The sequence below is a fragment of the Patiria miniata genome, unplaced genomic scaffold, assembly GCF_015706575.1.
Source record: "Patiria miniata isolate m_02_andy unplaced genomic scaffold, ASM1570657v1 HiC_scaffold_18, whole genome shotgun sequence".
Classification (NCBI taxonomy): Eukaryota; Metazoa; Echinodermata; class Asteroidea; order Valvatida; family Asterinidae; genus Patiria; species Patiria miniata.
The window spans coordinates 11,970,614-11,989,965 of record NW_024037056.1 but is presented as its reverse complement, the minus strand read 5'-3'; the positions used below and the strand labels follow the sequence as shown (position 1 = coordinate 11,989,965).

The following is a 19,352-nucleotide window of genomic DNA, read 5'->3' as shown; positions in this document are numbered from 1 at the left end:
TGGTCAAAACGTCATATCCCACCTAATAGAAGAAAAACAATTGTTTTGTTATACCTCTGCCTTGGATTCTTCGAATTTTGATGTAAAAATCACGAAAACAAACAGCAGTAAACACAACAATCATGACAATCTAACGTCAACTCACATGTATAGCATGTCGCGTAGTGCTCGAAACAGCTGATCGTCTGCTAGTTCGCTGCTCCCACTCATTTGTGAAAACATGGTGAAAATAGCGTGGGTACCAATGACACAAGCGTCCCGTCAGGGGAGTGTGCCATGACATTATACACGTGATCGTTCTAGGCCAATTAAAATACAGTGGTGTAACACAATGATGTACAACTTGCCTTATCTTAATATATAATTGTATACACAAGTTGCCTTAGCGAAAGAGATGCACCCCACATGCAAACAAAAGGTGTGCGTTCTTTTGATCAAACAAAACGAAAACAATTTGCACACATCCCTATGTGATTTGTTTTCCTTTTGCTGAAAGAAAATACCTTTTTTTTGTGATCCGTGGACAGAACTTTAACCCTAAAAGGGCCGGGCTTTTTTGATCAGATCTCAGCCGGGGGGATTCCGCCCCCTCCCTAAGATCTCGGCCATCGAGTGACGAAAAAATTTGAAACTCGGTACATGCATTGGACAACTTTGCATATCCAAGAAATTTTATGACTATAGGTCAAAGGGTTTTGGAATTATGGCTAATTAATTATTCATATGCATGAATGGTAATTATCTGCTCTGTGTACACTACCTATGGGAAAATTCAGTTTTCACGGCGCGTAGCGTATACACGTAGCGCCGGAAAAATTTTCGCTGCACGGCAACCCGTTGTCCGATGTTTTTGTTTTCAGTATCAAAATATGCGCAAGGCTCGAGGCTAAGAAGTCGGAACAGCTCGGGTCGCGAACATCTTTTTTTTTTTTAAAGCTATCGCGGAAAAAGTTGGGGGGATTCCGTCCCCCGGCCCCTTTAGGGTTAAAACGGTGGTTTTGTTTAAAAATCCGTTACTCGGAACATTAAATGAGTGATTTGAATGATTCTTGTACTAAACTGGAAAGCTTATGAATTGGGCGTTCAGGTCCTAGATTTTGAAAGTGCTACATGCAGAACTTCATTAAAACAATGGTCCTGACATTTGGGTTTCGGTGGGTTTTTTTTTACTCAAAATGACAACCTGTATTGTTTGTACCTTTATAACTTTTTCTCGACATGTCCCATAAGGCTTGTAAGCCAACCTCCCGAAAACTTGGTCAGGTCATTGGGGTTTATTGCTATCACAGGCAATTCATTGTCCTAATTTCTCGGACGTATAAGGTTAACAAAGATCACAAAATCGTCGGGAAATAAATAAAAAATAATATGATAGCTTTGTTTTAATATCGGGATATTATTATCCTTCCCCGAAACTGCATGCAAGCTTCACGCAACAGCGAAGTAATTATCGCTTGATTGATCTGAAATTCAATATATAAGTGCCTTTTTGTACGGGTGTTAACGCTGATGTGTATATTCCGTGAACCCATTAATACGATTCACAACATTGGTAATTCCATTCTGCCAGCTGTATCATATCCCAAATTAATTGGTGTATTTAATACCAGCTGACACACAATTTCAAGATTTATGTTGTCTCTTTGTCCGCACTTCCTGCTGGTGAGCTATAAAACATTACTGGTTTTGAATCCTTGTCACCAGATGGAAAACCATTCCACGAATCAAAGTGCACAATTGTTTTAATAAATTAATAACTGAATACCGCCCATCATCAAGGCCGGGATCTGCGCTTCAACTAAAAAAAAAATTAAAAATCGTCGAACTCCGTGTATGGTCAACGGATATTTAACAATAATTGTCGACTGCTGTGATGTGGGATAGGACGTTTCGAACACCTGGGGGGCGCCTAGCACCCAAAGCGAAGCCGAGGGTGCTATGCGCCCCGAGGGTATCCGAAACGTCATAGTCCCACATCACAGCAGTCAATTGTTTTGTTATACCTCTGTCTTGCATTCTTTGGATTTTGATTTAAAAATCACGAAAACAAACAGCAGTTAACACAACAATCGTGACAATAGAACGGCAACTCACATGCATGTCGCGTGCTCGAAACAAGGTGTAGACCGTTGCGCTGCATGATCAGGCAGCCATGTTTGAGGTGTATGCTTTGTTCAACGGATGAACGCACAAGCAGACCGCTTGAGCATTCATTGTTAATGAATCAGCAGCACAAGGCACACCTCCAAAATGGCCACTGAATGCAACCGGTCTGTTGTCAAACACTCGTTTCATGTGCTAAGGCCCAATGCTCACGCAAATACACAGGCTCAAAGTGGCTTGAACACCGGAAAAGTCAACAATATCTATTTGACTGTTGAAGTTTAATTCTTATTTATATATATACATCATGTGTACTCATTTACTTTTTGAAAATCAATAATTACTCACCAGTCCCAGTTTTTCTTGCTTTGTATTTTGCTTGTCAGTTGACAAAGTTGGTTTCATAATATAATCCAACTACGAAGACGTTTATATTTTATGCTGTCTGCTACTAAGGATGTGACGTTTACACATTTAAAAAAATCTATGATCCGTTTAATACATTTTATCAAACGAAATCCATGCGTTTCACAAAAAACTTAAAGATGCCTTTCACATCCATTTTATTTCCAAAGCAAAAGGGCAGTCTATTATGAACGATCTTTTTTTGTGGTTTGGGGCGATGATGCCCTTCGTTTGTCGTGCACCTACATGTATAACTAACATATATACACACACATACATAACTGAAATTTGTATCCTTGTGGAGTCATTTCTTTGTTCTCGTGTACTAAAATTTTAGAATGTGAAAATCTAGTATCAAAATGCTCCTATATTTTAACCAGAAATAATTTCCTGGGCTGAAATTCGTATTTAATATCCCGTAAATAAAATACTTCAAGTTGCGACAAATCAACACACCTTGGAAATTCCTATTTTTAAATATATCTTTTTCGTAATAACCTTGTGGAGACGTGTTCACCAATAGAAATTGCCCTGTGGAGATGTATACAATCTTTTGTTCCCTATTATACACGTCTCCACAGGGTACCGTGTATCAGATCAAATCCCCAAATGCTGACGCACACTGTTCCACAACGCAGTGCAACATATACCAGTTGTGCACACTTCCGTAAAAGAATCTGACAGTTGGTCCCAAGTAAAATTTTTGAGTAATCAACCAAAACCGAAATACTACTTACATGTGGATAAGATGTTTAGCACTTTTCAATTTCAAAGAAAGAAAACTGACTGATACAGGATTCGAACCTGTGCCTCTGCAGCAAAATAAAGTTGACCTCATCAGGATTCGCACCCCACCACTAATGAAAATAATATGAAAGTGCACAGCCAAAGTAGTGCTATCCTTAATTCGTTGGTCTCTCAACATTTTAGCATTGGGTTAGATAGCTCAATTTCAAGACACTGATACAGTGTTCGGAAAGCTGTGGGTTCAAATCTTGTTCAAGTCAGTTTTTTAGAGATTTTCTCCTGCATACATGCTTGCCAGAATTCTCTTATAAAATCAACCTAAGAATGTTACACTCTATTTTAAAAACTTCAAATTATAAGCACACACTTCCATTTTTGCATTTAATGTGGGTTTTACTATTTCTGTTTAAGTACAGCGGTATTTCAGAAGAAAAAAGCTTTCACGATTGTTCTTTTGCCAATGTATGTAGAGTGTGTAGGTCTTTGTTCATGTAAATTACAAAGTCATGCAAAGTGCTGCCCATCCAATGAAAGAAATAGACTTAAAAGGTAGTATACATTTGCAAACATAAAAAAAAAAAAAAATAAATACCAAATTATTATAAATTACATTACTCGACTGTAAGTGAATAATAGTCTCAAGCATCCTGTGAAATCATAGCACCTGGTGTGCTGTCATTTTTAAGAAAAGAGGATTTTTGTGTGTAAATTTCCAACGATGGTCGGCTGGCCATCATTGGAAAAAATCTGACTTTTTTCGAATACTGCCCCCAATTACCAAATTTAGTTAGTCCATGCTTTGTTTACATTGGTCACACATCCGTAAACGGGTGCAAGCCAGCTTGTCTGGTTCCCTGACCTGACAATTCCCCGACGTCTATAAATTGCTCTGTTTTCTCTGAAGTAGGGTCAGGAAACCAGACTACAAGAACAGCATTTTTTTGTTTTTCCTTCACGTATGAAGACAAAACAGGTCAGAGTAACAATATTTGCTATAAAATACTAACCCCAAAATCCATCCATTTCTGAAAATTACAGCAAAACCAAGTGTTGTACAGGTATACTGCTTTTAAGTCCTGAAATCTAAAATTCAACTCTCCACAAAAAAATATATAAAATATCAGGATATTAAATCTCCTACGGTACTTCTTCTCTAACTTACTGTGTGGAGATATTCCCACATACATGTAGCATTGTAAATAACACAGAACTTTTACTGAAATTTATCAATTTGAGTATTTATCAATTTGAGTAGAAATCACATTTACAAAATATTTATTTACAAAATTTGACAACTTTTTAAATTGTAATTATAAACAAATTCATGATCGAACTTTAATGTTAAAGAAAAGTTTGGAAGTTTTTAGTTCAACTATCAAGTTTGTCTGGGTCGCCTCAATATGACATAAGCTCGTTTTGAATCTTTAATCAATCAGTCTATTAAACTTTACTCACCTATTAATTGATATATTTCTCAATAAAAAAGAAATGTTGCAAAGATTGGGTACATGTTCTGAGCATTTCAACAACCATGTTTGATTGAAATTTTAAAGTAGAAGTTGGTGGCACAAGCAATTTTGAATAGGCTTTATTCACGAGTTGGCCATATTAAATTGAAAACGAGGTAAAATCTTTATTTTTGGAACTTGCGAATAGAAATGAAAGCAACGAAATAAAGTTCGTCGCAAATTAATACCAGTCTGCTCTGATGAATAATTTTAAATTTGTGATTAAACCTACCCTAGTGTTAAAAGCCACACTTAAAAAAAGAAATTTGAAAGTGAGGCATGGTAGTCTGGTACCATCCCATGCAACAGTTTACAATTTATAAAGAACATTCAGGGAACACGATCAAAAATGGCTTCCTTGCGAATAAGGTCTATTTTTAGTCTAAGCCGTGTCCGAAACGGGCTTCCAGAGCTACGGCTACGTCTATTGTCAGCGCGTCCCCGCGTATTTTCAATGGGCGCAGACCTAGACCTAGCTCTAGACAACTGATTCGGATGCAGCCTAAATTTCACGGCTGTGCTTACCGTTAGCAAAAATTAAATGGTCTGGTGGGCACTACTTGCATTGGAAATGCATGGAAACAGAGACTGGGTGTCAGACATTGCCTACTCATTCACTTGTGCAATACTTAAATTTTGTTTGGAAATGTTCTTTCGCGTACATGTCTATTTTCTTATATTGCATGTTGTTACTACTTCAATAAATAGCATTGGAAATTGACGACGGTGTGTTTATTGTCAATTGTTTGGAGTTCACGGCTGTTGCTTCGGAGATTTTAACACGAGACCTAACGATGGGTCTGGCCACGTTATTTCTGCTACCTGTTTGGGTACCACAGATTTGGCCACATTTAAGAGGGAAAATGTGGTAATGAAATTCTCTACCGAGGTTGTCGGGATTTCGACAACATCATTGGGTACTGTTCGGTATATACAAAAATCTTTTCATAATACCGTATTGTTATACGGTATTATTGGAATATCCAAGCCTAAAGTGAATAAATAAAACTACTAAGGCCCCCCAAAAAAAGTCTCCGGTTTCTGGTATGGAGCTTACTCTAAAAGTGGTGCGGTGACGCGGCCTTCTTTTTTTTTTTACCCATTTTTTTTTCCTGCAAATGTCGGCTGATGACTGCAAATGGTGCCCGACTAAATTAAGTGCAAATATATGGGAGTCCAGAGAGGCCACATAAAGCCTATACTCGATTGCAACCCCATCTGAAAACACATTAAAATTGTGCAGCAGCAGGATTCCAGTCAAACAAGTGAGTTTGGCGGTTTTGAGACATCATCTTACATTAAAAAAAAAGTTTTAATTTTGCCAACGCGCATGGCTACGGCGACGCACACCAGAAACCGGAGACTTTTTTTTTGGCGTAACGATTGTTGAGTAACCATTGAGAATTTAAACCCCCCCCCCCCCATTTGGACTTAAAATACTAATTTACGTTCTTGAATCATATTCTACATATTACACAAAAATTGTACAAGATTCAACAGTTTAATAGGAATTTTGTTACTAATTTACCAAAAAGGGTTACTCTTGTTTGCGTGCAGCATATAATTTACATGTATGTACATACAAAAGAACCAAAAAAAAAGTAATAATGATTGAAGATTTTTGCGTCGCTTTGAACATGAGGAATAACCCCTCTGATTTTTCTTATCATACGGTTCCACAAAAAAAAAAAAAAATTGAAAAAACTGTTCCGTTAATTCTCTGTTGTAGAATTCGAACCAGGGCCAGTGGATTTGCAAGCTTTGTAGCGAAAGCAACATCAATTTTGATGAATCTTTACTTTTGATGTACCTGCACCAGAGTGAGATTCGAACCTCGGCCATCAGAATTGTAAAATGACAACTGCACTAGCCGATGCTTAGTGAAAGCAACGTCAACTTTGACAAAATTTTACTTCCGACGTACATATTCACCAGAGTGGGAATCGAACCAGGGCCTCCAGAATTGTAAGAAAAGACGTCTCACAACTTTGACGTAACTTAACTTTTGCGCACTTGCTGAAAAACTCTACGAGGTATTCTTCAAAGTCCATTCGAAAGTCACTCCATAAAATATATTTGCTATTTAGAAACTGCCTCACGATTTGGCCGCGACTAGTCCGTTCAACTGCGGACTGTCTGTGGAATCGTTGCTTAGCGACCGTAACGACTTCATCCCCGCGGCCCCGGTCGGGCCAGAGGAACCCTGGCCCTTTTGCCGGACCTCGAAAATCTCTTCGATGGCTCTCTTGAAGCAGAGGAAATTGTAGTCAATCAGCCCTGCGGTGAAACAAAATTTGAAAAAAAAACCCATCAAAAACTTACCCCCAAAAAACACCAAATCTTGCACCTTGGAACAGACATTTTATGTAAACAGGGGACGATTTCACAAATCTCGTCTAATCTTGTGACGGACTTAAGATGAGTCCCCGCTCTAAGATGCATCCTAGTCAAGACGCGTCCTAAGACTGATATCACTAAACCCATCATAAGCAAGATGCATCAAAATGACATATTTGATGACTGTTTCATATTTGTTTTCACCGCTGGAGGAATAGTTATTGAGACCAGATCAACAAACAGGCATAACTTTCTTATTTTTGCACATATGGCACTGATTTTGACATCACATGAAAGAGTAAGATTCAAGGAACAAACTTTACGCACAACACCTTTGACTTTAATCACTCCTTGGTAGTGAAAATCTGGGTTGAAAAAAAAGAAGAAGTAAGTTTTGTAACTTGTGGTCCATTTGTCATGCTCTAGTGATTTCCGCATGACTGACCATCATTTAGTTCTGGGAAGAGCCAAGATCTGGCAACTTTAATAAAAAAAGCCGGTTTAGTGATTCCCGTGTATGCACGGGAATCACTGTACCCTGACTCGGGAATCACTGAACCGGCTATATTTATTGTGTAAAGTTGCCCGATCGAGGCTGTGCATGCTTATGGGGGAAGCGTGCAAAGAGCGAATATGGCAGAGGATGTGAAATTAAATTTCAACTGAGAATCTTTCCCTTGGCACCCATGAGGGGGTACTCCCCACCCCAACCTCTCCCCCCACCCTGTTTCTCACCTTGTCTGTCAAAGTTGTCCTCCCTCAGGATGCAGACCAGGGCGAGGTACCGGTTCACTTCCTTGAGGTACAGGATCGTTGCGTTGTTCAGCCGAATGATGGAGCTGGAGTCCGTGTCGTATGCGACTTCACCGTCATCCTGTAAACTGGTCGAGAGCGAAAAATGGAACATTTGCAATTACCCGGAAACGTAACGAGAAAATCCTTGCTCAAAGTGAAGAAAGGACTCGTACCAATACTCCGGGAAATTATTCTGCCTGAAATTTTATCATTCAAGAGAAAACAATAATTGAAGGTGGTTTAAAAACCACCGGCGGGCACACTTTTTTAACGTGCGTTAGTAACGGATTCCAGTTATGAGACCCTAACATTGTGGATACGTTTTCCGTTTTTCTCGAAAATGTACAGTATCCGCTCAGCTGAACCTTCAACAATGTAGTTCTTAGCAATTTTTGTTTGCTTCAATGTTTATGTTTGATGTGGCTTCTTCCCTTTTTTCCTCCGATGTTGAAGCAAAAAAGGCGGCAATTCTTGTTATTTTTAATACGAAATGTTCATTGTGAAGGACAGGAACTCTGAATGAATTCGTAAGCAATTTCAAAAACCTACCCATATATACAAGACACGTCGATGACCACGTCGATCATGTCGCAGCACAGCTCGTACGATTGCATGTCCACGGGGGAGCTGTCGGTCGCGATGTAGATCTTGCTGACCACGTCGAAGAGAAATGCTTTCTCGATTCCAGAATTCTGTGCCAGAAATAAGAGAAAACATCTTGAGGTACTCTTCCATGGGTGAGGGCGCTATTCATTCTACATAAATTATGTACGGTGTTGGCATTTAACAACTGAATAAGATGTCGAGAACCGGTTCCAGATTTGGATCGGGTACTCGTAACCAACTTACAAATTAGACCTACTTTAGTTACTTCTCAAACAACGAAAAAGAAAGGTTTTGAATGCCATTTGTGGGCATTTTCAAAATGAAAACCAGGCTACCTTGAAAATCAAAACAGTTTCATGTACATTTTAACGTGCAACAGATGATGCTTGCAAAAGTTGCAGTTTACATCGCAAAGCTAATAAAGCCCTTCAGACAACTTCCAGGATTTACATTTTGGGGTTGGGTTTCTTTTACTGGTACCCGGGTGTCCATGTTTTACTTCAATAGGGTTCCCGTCCTGCACACTTCTAATTTTTACCACCGCCAATAAAAACTTCCTGTACCATCTCAGCTCCTTAGAGAGTGTACAGCCTCATACTGTTTCAATAACTATCTCTAATCTTACAGAAACTTATTTAACTCCTGGGTTGGAGGAAAAGAGTGACAAAGTGTCTTGCCCAAGGACACACACCGCGGCTCAACAGAACCGACAATCTTAAAAAATGACCAGCAATATATGAGGTGTTCTGGCAAAATGGACACAGGCCATAGTGAAGAAAAATGAAAAAAACTGAATGGGGGTGATTTTTATCAATTTTCAGATTTAGCGATATTTGTAATTTTTTGATACATGTATGTCTACTACATGTTATTTTAAAGAAATAGAATGCAAATCATGGAGTAAAAGTGGTTTGAAGGAAACAATATGCCATCTTTCATTTTTACGAATACAAAACTTGAAACTTTAAGGGCCTTTTTCTCAGTATTTTACTATTTTGATATGTCGATAAATGCGAACTATAAACAGCATTAACTTGTCAACGGAATGTCCGATTGAAGCGCAACAAACAGCATTGTAAGGAGAATTTCATTCTCTTTCCTAATACCTACACACCCTCATTTCCACCTCTGCCCAGTTTTGTCTCATTTTGCCAGAACGCCTCGTATTCACGGTTTTCTGGCTCGGAGACAGAAAAACTTTCACCCCTTTTTCGGTGCTTACCGATATGAGTATGTTGAGAAGGTTTTCCAGCGTCGGTAGCTGCGGGATGAGTTTCTGTACAACCTTACTGAAGGCCTCAAAGATGGAGTGATCGTAGATACTCGTCAGGTAGAAACTATAAAAAATAGACCAAAAAACCTGCTAAGCAAATATATATGGTAAGCAAAAATTCAGCAGGGAACCGGTAACAAGCGATATACATTACAAGAGGTTTTAGTTGGTAACCTGTTTTTGCTAACCAAATGTTTTCTGTGCTTAGCAAATTTCTAAGCTGACCTTTGACCGACCTTTGACCGACCTTTGACCTTTCTGGGCGACCTACCTGAGGTGAATGCAGTCTAGGCCGGCGTCGCTCAGGTCGTCGTTGGCCCGCTGATGGATGTCCCGCTGTGTTTCGATCTTGTGGTCGTCCGAAAGGCCGTCCACTTTGTGGATGAAAACCTCAAATTTGATGTTGGGGTTGACTTTGTAGGCTCTGGACACCGTCATGTGCAGTTTGGCCAACGCGTCCATGTAGTCATCCTAAAACCAAGAAATAAATTTCCATGTATCGTTTTTTGAGACATGGTGGACACAATACGAGGTCGCTATTTAGGAGTATGTAAACCCGACCTCAATAAACCTACACTTGGACTGTTTGAAGTTTGAGATTTTACCTGTGCATCGATGACGAATACAAGAGCTCCGCATCCGCCAAATATCGTCTCCGAGTCGAACGTCGGATCGAAGAAGTCAATCTGGCCGGGGAAGTCCCAAATTTGGAATTGAACAAAGGAACTATTGTTGATGTCTGTCAAAGTCACAAATTAGAAACAAGAAGTAGTAGATCAATGACATCGAAATAAAAACTGAATCAATGAATTTAAAAAAATAAATCAGCATTGATATGGAGGGATTCAGTGCTGCCTTGACACAGTGTATCCTCCAAAATCAGCCACACCTTTTTGCAGTATAGCCTCAATCCTGCAAAATCCACCATTATGCAAAGAGGATTTTGGAGGATTTGAGAAGGTTGGGGTTATAAATGTGCTGGTCAAGTTTAACATGAAGTACAAAGCAGCCTGAAGAGTTCGGTTACACCTCTATGTTCCGACACCCCTATGTTCCGACTGCACATATTCCTATTCCTAACCCTAACCGGGAGTAACACAATCTAGGTTGTCGGAACATAGGGGTGTCGGAACATAGAGCAGTCACCAAGAGTTCAAGGCACTCGGCACAATTCTGCTGTTGTTTCGCTAATGGTTGTGGGGCACTGTGGTCGAATGGTTACGGTGTTCGACTCGTGTGCCGTGGTACATGGGTTCGAACCCTGACAGGGAACATGGTGCTTGTGCTCTTGGGCAAGACACTTTACTATGATTGCCTCTCTCCACCCAGGAGTATAATGGGTACCAGTGAGGGTAGAGACCATATTGCGCGGATCTCAAGCTGCTGCAGGGTCTCATTCCTGATGAACAGGGTTAATAATTGTGATGCGCATTTCATCATATTCTTATGGTATTTGCGCAATATAAATGTATAAACTATTATTTAATTATTATTGGCCAGACTAGTCTTTACATCAGCAGTGATATCATTCCGCTTACCATCCTTGACTAGTTTGTTTGTGCTCTCCAAGAAGAGGGTTTCGTTCGGCGACATCTTGTGAAATACCACCTTCTGGATTGACGACTTTCCACTCCTGGAAACAAAAACAAAAATCAATACCACAAACATGCAGAGGAGTCAGCTGCCAAGAGAATTTAAAAATTGCTGTTGCTTTGTTTTTTTTGTTTTTTTTTAAACAAAAGTCGACCACAGCGCGCATGCTTGACTTGTCAACCAAATGGTTCTCGGACTTTACTTCCCAGACTTTAACCCTAACCCACCTCACTCCTCCAAAATCCTCCTGGCGGTTTTGGAGGATTCTAGAGGATTGAGGATGAATGGTGATTGAATCAAATGAGGATTCTGGAGGATTGAGGATGAATGGTGATTGAAGCACATGAAAATTTTGGAGGATTGAGGATGAATGGTGATTGAAGCACAAGAGGATTTTGGAGGATTGAGGATGAATGCATTTTGAGGCAGGACTGTCTGATGATTTTGAAGGATTTGGCGTTGGTTATCCTTCATTTAAACACGAGTGCAAAGTTTTGGGATGAGGAGGATTTTGGAGGATTGAGGATGAATGCATTTTGAGGCAGGACTGTCTGACAATTTTGAAAAATTTAGGCGGAGTTGCAAAATTTTGGAGGATTTTGGAGGATTGAGGATGGTTGTAAGCAACAAGGGCCTAGGGGGTTAGGGTTAATTCCCAGTAAAAAAACACCAAAAATCCTCCAGGGCCATGAATCAGCGGGAAATTTCTATTTTAATAAAAGTAGGATCTGATTTACAACAATCAAAGTAAAAAAATACATTTTGGGAAATTATCAAAAAAGTAATCTTTGGGATTCAAGCTTAGTTCCTTCGGCATTCAGAACACACATTTATCACACGGAGCTACCAAAGCGCTTTAATCATTGTAGAAATTTAAAGTCCTTATAAAGATTTGCAATGTGATATTTCAATTCCCTAACTATAGCCTGTGAAAAAAGCTGTATTGAAAAAGGACCAGTATTTCACAAGTGACCCAAAAGGTTCAAAATCGGGATGTGGAATTTCTGATATATGAACAATTTTAGCAAATTGAAAGCAAATTTGGCCAATTGACCCCGGAAGGAGTATTGACTTGACATGGAATGACCCCTACCTCCGGAGTCCCATCAGCAGGATCCGTGGCTTGGTGTCGGCAGATGCAGCCCCCACCTCAGCATTGTGGTCGTCCGGTCCGTAGCCGAAGTCTTTGGGGAAGGACCCAACGAGGGCGCTATACCCTCCAACAAACTCTTCGTCTTCAAAAGACTGGAACAGAAACAAAAATGTATGTACCTCTTTTTTTTTGTACTTCTTTAAAAATGTTTGACCATTATCTTAAGAATGCTCACTGAGTTTGGAATTTTGCAAAGGTACATGTAATTCTTTGGGATCAAATTCTCACTGGGAATAAATATAATATTTTGTTTTGATCAAATTAGAGTCAAAAATGTTTTTTATTGCTCAAAAATCACATTTACAATCAAAAGCAGACTTCTCTCAATTCTATTTGACACCTGTTTTGCAATTTTGAACAGTTTCTTTCAGGGGTAGAAATCACGATTTGCCTGCGCGGTTTGTGCCTTGCGATTCAGCGCACAGTGCGTGCTCACAGTACATCGCGCGGTGATCGCCATCTTTATTTTCGGGTCTATTTATGATATACCTGTTTATTGAGAATGTCGCCAACTAGTTTTGTAGGTCCAATAATTTTAAAGTGGATTTTGTTCCCTTATACTAGGGACCGGGCCCTACACTCATGACACTAGTGTCACTACACAATGAATCATGACAATCGCCCTAGAAAATATACAGCGGCCGCTCCAAGACTCATTTCCATATATTATTATTCGTGGAGTGTACAGCATGTTCGCGTTGATATGTCTATCTTAGTATGGGTCTTACGTGTAAGACCATAGTCCTAGGGTTAATTCAAGTCAACACACCACTTACAATCATGACAATCAACAATCAACAACTTGAAGTTGAAATTGAAGTTGATGGATGAACTAGCTGAAGAAGTGAAGTTGAACATGTTGAAACTTGAAGACGACAACCAAACCCAAACAAAACCAAAATTACACAATCTTTCCATAATTGGTTTATTTACACATTTTCACATTTTTCCCGGCTGATAATCCATAACAATTACTATCCTACAAATAGTGAAATTTTAAACCATATTTCTTACCATCCTGCTGTGCAAGCATGTTTTGGCGAACGTGAACGATGAAAGTTAAATTTATCATGTGATTTACGTCTCTTTCAAGATTGTACAACAAAGAAAAAAAATCCAATAATGGTATTCAAATAATTTTACTTGAATTACAAGTAAAAATATTCGTTATTAATATGTAGTTTTTAAAAAGTATAAAATGTGTTTGTTGTATGGATTTTTGTGATAAAATCAACTTATCAACTAACAAGATTATCGACAAAGGATGAAGGTTGTATATACTGAATATTTATATTACATTGAATATTCATTAAGTTACTAAACTTAACTTGTACAAGTCCGCACGCAGTTTATGTTTTAAGCACTCTCCCTCTGTGCTTTAAGTCGACATCTAGCGTACCGAAACTCATTAAATATTCAATAGAACATTAAAGGTATACTCCATTTAAGGTTCAGTAAAAAGGAAGAAGAGGATCTGGTTATCAATTAATATTTACTTAATTCGAAGTCAGAATCGATGACGGAAGGACTGGAAACTTGTCTACGTCTAGCTGTCAACAAATCATGAATAATTCATTTTTGGTGACCTGTAACTAGAAGCGCATGCGTATTATGTACAATCCTGCCCTAAATAAATAAACCTAGGCCAAAATAAAATCACAGGTTGTTGGAATGGTGAACTGCGTATGTGCTCAAAAAGTCATCCTGACGGTTTTGGATATTCGGGTCAAAGATCAAGTAATACTGCACAGCCTTATTGTGCGAAACCATAGTTCGCTGGAAATCTTGCGAGATAACAGGGTCATTAAAGTGTCAAATAGCTATGCAGCTTTGTAAGAGAAACCACTCAAGAAAGTGATGCGTGCTTGTTGTGTGGGTGACTGATTGGTGTAGACGTTGCCGAAATTGGGCTTTCAAATGGCTCACAAAATGGTGGTCGGTAAGCGACTGAGTGACAACTTGGACAAACGCACCGCGAAGGGCATGAAGAGGGTACACGAGGATCGACACAGAAATACTTCGGGGAGTCGAAATACGCTGGGTGAGTTGTTCTTTGAGTATGGCTGAGATTTGACGTTTCATTTTCAGGGATGACGGTGTTGAAAAAAGAGGGGGCGGGGTTTCGACTTTTAACACATGAAATGAACGCCTAAAGCCTAATTTTCTTTTCATATGATTTGATTTGTATTGTTACACATTTTTTTTTGGGGGGGGGGGAGGGGGGTTGGGTTGGGGATGTATGGTGTCATTGTAAAATGTTTGTTTAATGATTCATTTAATTTGTAAACAGTGCTGCTTAGTCATTCAAAATTTGTTGAAAAAATTGCCTACTTATTACTCTTTCTTTCAGTAAACGATATTCAGCCAGGCTGCTAGATTGTACAGCACCCTCTTATCATGCTTAGACTCGTATACGAGTAGGCTTACATTATAAAACGTATTAAATTACGAGTAGATTGTGCGTCTGTCTCGTAGATCCCTGGTACGGTTCAAGCCCAGCTATTGACAATTTTTGATTTTTTTTTCATCCCAAAAAATGAAGAATGTTTTTCTTTAAGTTTAGTGTTTTAAATTGACTCCAATATTTAATTGCAGAGTATTACACTTTTTTTCGGATTTGTGGCTCTTTTTTGAGGATTTTTTTTTGGGGAAAAAAATATACTTTACTAAAAAGAAAGCCAGATCTGGCTAATCCACTGCCATAAAATTACAAATATTTTTATGTCCCATTTTTTTATATTGAATTCTGCATTATGCCCTACCCGGCTAAATATTAATTGCCTTAAGGCCGAATAAAAAAAACCCATGTTTCTCGTCCGGGTTTACGAAAAAAAGGAGGAAGCGGGGCTTTTTATTTTTTATTTGTTTCAAGATGGCCGCCATTTAAAAATTGCCTGCAACCGTTTGTGTTTCCACTCTTCAAAGACACTTTTAAAATGAAAGATAAGTTGGACAAGAGAACTGAACATATTTACAGTGTCATTTAGACTTGTATTGGTCTACAATTTATTTTCCGATGAATTTGTGGACTTTTTCTGTGTTTTTTTACTGCATTTTTCAAAAATTAAAAATAATAAAAAAATCCAGGCGGCCTCCAAAAAGGAAGTGGGCGGGGACGAGAAACATGTTGGTTTTTTAACTTCGCCTAAGATTAAGAAAAAGTTATGCCTATTACTATTACATGTTATATAACGGTGATAATTAGAAAACGTGTAGACTATACAATTAACACTGCTGAGGATGAACCAGTACACGCCTGTTGGAGACAAGGGCCAATATATGGGCTTGATGTTATATTGCACAGAAGGCTGACACACCGAACGTGTACCATTGTGCATTGAATGGACACGACTAGAAATACGTATGCCACAAAATGTCTGCCGAGTCCGATGTTTATGTACCAACCAGATTTGTGTGTTTTTTGTCAGGAACGATATAAATAAGACATTAGGTTAGTTTTCTTTCAACCAGGCCTTTGAACTACAGTAGGATTTATACAGTAAATAAAACAATCCCAAAACATAAAATTGTTGGTGATTTCAGGCCCTACTGCCCCTTTAAAGGGAATATACAACATTTGCAAACATCGAAAAATAAAACTACCCAGTTTTTATGAAATACCTTACTAGGATGTTGGTAAATGACAGTCTAAAACATCCTGTAAAATTATGGCACCTGGTGTGAAGTCATATTCAAGAAAATTGTGTTTTTGTATAAATTTCCAACAGTGGTCGGCCGACCACCATAAGAAAAACCTAACTATTTTTCAACTACTGCTCTAAATTCACCATTTTTTCAGTCCAAAAGTTTGTTTGCTAATGGTTACATGTTCATGAATGGGTGCAGGCCAGCTAGACTGCTTCCCTTTACCTTACAAATTTCCGTCATCTAAAAATTGATCCATTTTATCTTTAGTGGAGTCAGGGAACCAGACTACTTCACCATTTGTGTTTTTCTTGGTTTTTCCAGCATTTTGGAACACAAAACTTCAAACATGTCAGTGTAACAATATTTGATCTATCATAGTAACCCTTCAAATAGTTCATTTCTGAAAATTACAGCAAAAACCAATGATGTACATTCCCTTTAAACTCATTTCACAAGTTCATTTCAACACACAGTTCACAAGTTCATTTTTTTTATTGAATGTTCAGCGGATGTAAATTACATAGTTTCGTATCCTTTCATACATGTAGAATCCTGTAATAATATTTGAAGTGTTTATCTACTTCCCTGACATGATGTGATTTGATATTTATGCATACATGTATACACAGGACAAGGAAATTAATGTGTTAAAACTTAAAGGTCCAGAGTGGTTTTTTAAAAGGCATGTGCCACGGAGGAAGGAATTTGCGTCATCCTACAAATTTAGGGTCCAAAGTCTGACATTTCTGTCCCTGTTACCTTGGTACTTTTTATCTGTAGTTTGCTGTTCACTCTTGGAGGACGACTGCATTCAATAAGGATTGCACCAGAGTTATAAAGTCACAGATTTCAGAAGAACATGTGACAGGGAAAAAAGTGGACCCCAAATTTCTAGAATGACCCATATTTGCAGTATTGCTTGCAGTTGTAGCCACCACACCAAAATGAAATCGGCACTTGGCTAGTCATTAATAAGGGGTGTTTAGAGCTAAGTGTCAAGCAGCCGACATGAGCTGTTACTTGTTACAGTTAAATGTGGGATGTGTGGACTAAAATAATGAGTTTCACAGTTAGTGTCACCATTCTTGTGCGAGTTCTGCGGAAGGGTGATAATAAGTCCCAGATGGTTTCTCTTTCATTTCCCTCATTTTTGGGTGTTGGTTGGGGTGAGGACTGAGGAGTCCTCTGCATTCAGTAGGGGATTCTGCATTCAGTAGAGGATGTTGAACAATAGAGGACAATACCGGTAGGGTCCCCAATTCCCGAGAGGTTTCCAATTTGGATTCGTGTACAAAACATGTGGGAGGTCTTCCTAAAAAGTACAAACAAAAGAGGGACAATAGGGGATACCTGATTGCAGGCAAATACACACTTGTATGGGTGGGTGTGGGGTGGGGAATGTCGGGGAGATGTCAGGCCCTGGGGGGGGGGGGGTGTAAAGGGTTTTTGTTGGTAGGAGAGGTTTAGCTACATGTACATGTGGTCTGTTTAGCTAAAAAAGAAAGTTCTTGTTTTCAGTGCCCATTCCACCTCCACCCCCTCTCCCCCACCCCCCCCCCCACCATCAAATCTCCTCCCCCCCCCAACAAAAAGAAGAAACAGCTCAGTGATTAGGCCAAAAAAAAAAAGTCTCCGGTTTCTGGTATGCGCGCGCGTCGCCGTAGCCATGCGCGTTGGCAAAATGAAAAAGTTTTTTTTTTCAATGAAAGATGATGTCTCAAAACCGCCAAACTCACTGGTTTGACTGGAATCCTGCTGCTGCACAATTTTAACGTGTTCTTAGATTGGGTTATGGTCGAGAATAAGCTTTATGTGGCCTCTCTGGACTCCCATATATTTGCACTAAGTTTAGTCGGGCACCATTTGCAGTCATCAGCACACATTTGAAGCAAAAAAATCAGGAAAAAAAAAAAAAGCCGCGTCGCCGCACCACTTTTTGGGAAAGCTCCATACCAGAAACCGGAGACTTTTTTTTTGGCCTTAGCCTACTATTTTCCAAGCAAGAATCTCCTTATTTTCCCCCTGTTAAAAATTCAGAAAGGTTTTTACAAATTATGGAAATTGATAGTTTCCATTGATTGTCATTTCTACAAAATTTATTTGGGAAGAGGTACCGGTAGGCCTACACTGCACCATATTCTACAAAGTTTATGTAAATTAGGTTGAAGTAGTATACCGGTACATGTATGTTCTTACTAGAAGTATTTTGTAATTTAAGGAGAGGTTACTTGGTAGGATTAATAAATCTACATCCTTTTTTATCCGAAAAGCAAGCCTGATGTTAAATCCAATGATCCCTTACAAACAAAAAGAACATGTTCGAGATTAAAACAACATGAATCCTTTTAACAGATTTAGTGGACAGATGGATAGTGATAAAAAAAAAATAGCCAGCGAAGCCAAGCTAGGTGAGAGATGGTGGAAAATAAACACAAGAGAAAAAGCACCCTGGGCGTTTTATGCAATTGCGTCAGCTGTGAACTTGCGCGATTCATGCAGCTTTTCTTAATGAGATTGGGTCCTGCGGGGTGGAGAACTGGAATAAACTGAGTGATACATATTATTAAAATGTTTGGCTCGGGTCCTGCAGTGGCGCAGGTTTAAACATAAGTATGTAAATACTGGTCCCATCATGTTTTCGACTGGCAAAATATTTAGTTGCAAAATTATAAGAATGTGTTTAGGGCATTGTGGAGTACTTTGAGCATGTGTTGTATTTGGGATGATTTATTTCATCTTACATTACCTTTCTTTTCGTTGTAAACATTGACGCCATTTTGTACGGGATGCAAGAAGGGCATAAATTTAAGCTGTGGTTGGCAAGAGATTTTGCCCCAATTTGCCTATTAGCACCCTCATTATGTAAGAAAGAGACGTTGTTATTAATTCTTTGGTCTATTTTTGTTGGTTATTTTGAATTTTTAACAATCAAATCCCATTATGATCTGTTTGGAAACATTTATAAAAATTTGTTATTTTTGACACGTTGACCTTCCATAGATTTGCAAACCTGTGGCAGAAAAATCCGTTGGCAGAGAATGGTTTGGGGAAAAAGCCCACAAAATGATACCTGTGTTCAGATGTATTTCAAAAGATAAAATCACAGCTATTGATGTCAAATATGCAGCGTCAGTATTCCATCAAGTCTGTCGTTGGGTTTCATTGTGACAAAATTCCCCCACAC

General features: G+C 38.9%; 2 protein-coding genes across 3 annotated transcripts in view; one reads left to right on the top strand and one right to left on the bottom strand.

The window, feature by feature from the left end:
* Positions 1–6,630: 6,630 nt before the first annotated feature.
* On the bottom strand, positions 6,631–13,613 carry LOC119724633 (ras-related GTP-binding protein C-like). The gene is made up of 9 exons (XM_038195764.1): positions 13,535–13,613; positions 12,461–12,612; positions 11,313–11,407; positions 10,380–10,513; positions 10,046–10,245; positions 9,724–9,838; positions 8,445–8,587; positions 7,836–7,981; positions 6,631–7,040 (listed from the first exon to the last, which is right to left on the bottom strand). Exons 1-9 carry the CDS (start codon positions 13,535–13,537, stop codon positions 6,859–6,861), a joined length of 1,170 nt encoding a protein of 389 aa, XP_038051692.1. The 5' UTR covers positions 13,538–13,613; the 3' UTR covers positions 6,631–6,858.
* A 529-nt stretch (positions 13,614–14,142) lies between these two features.
* Positions 14,143–19,352, top strand: part of LOC119724632 (transmembrane and coiled-coil domains protein 2-like) — a 43,466-nt gene continuing 38,256 nt past the window's right edge. For both annotated transcript variants that reach the window (XM_038195763.1, XM_038195762.1), the window contains exon 1: positions 14,143–14,561. In XM_038195763.1, the coding sequence (XP_038051691.1) occupies positions 14,438–14,561 (124 nt within the window). In that variant the 5' untranslated portion in view covers positions 14,143–14,437. The remainder of the gene's footprint in view (positions 14,562–19,352) is intronic.

Coding starts and splice junctions, on each gene's coding strand:
- LOC119724633 (XM_038195764.1), bottom strand. Junction 8,588..9,723: donor TTCTCAACATACTCATATCG/GTAAGCACCGAA, acceptor TTTCTGGCACAG/AATTCTGGAATCGAGAAAGC. Junction 7,982..8,444: donor GACGTGTCTTGTATATATGG/GTAGGTTTTTGA, acceptor GCTCTCGACCAG/TTTACAGGATGACGGTGAAG.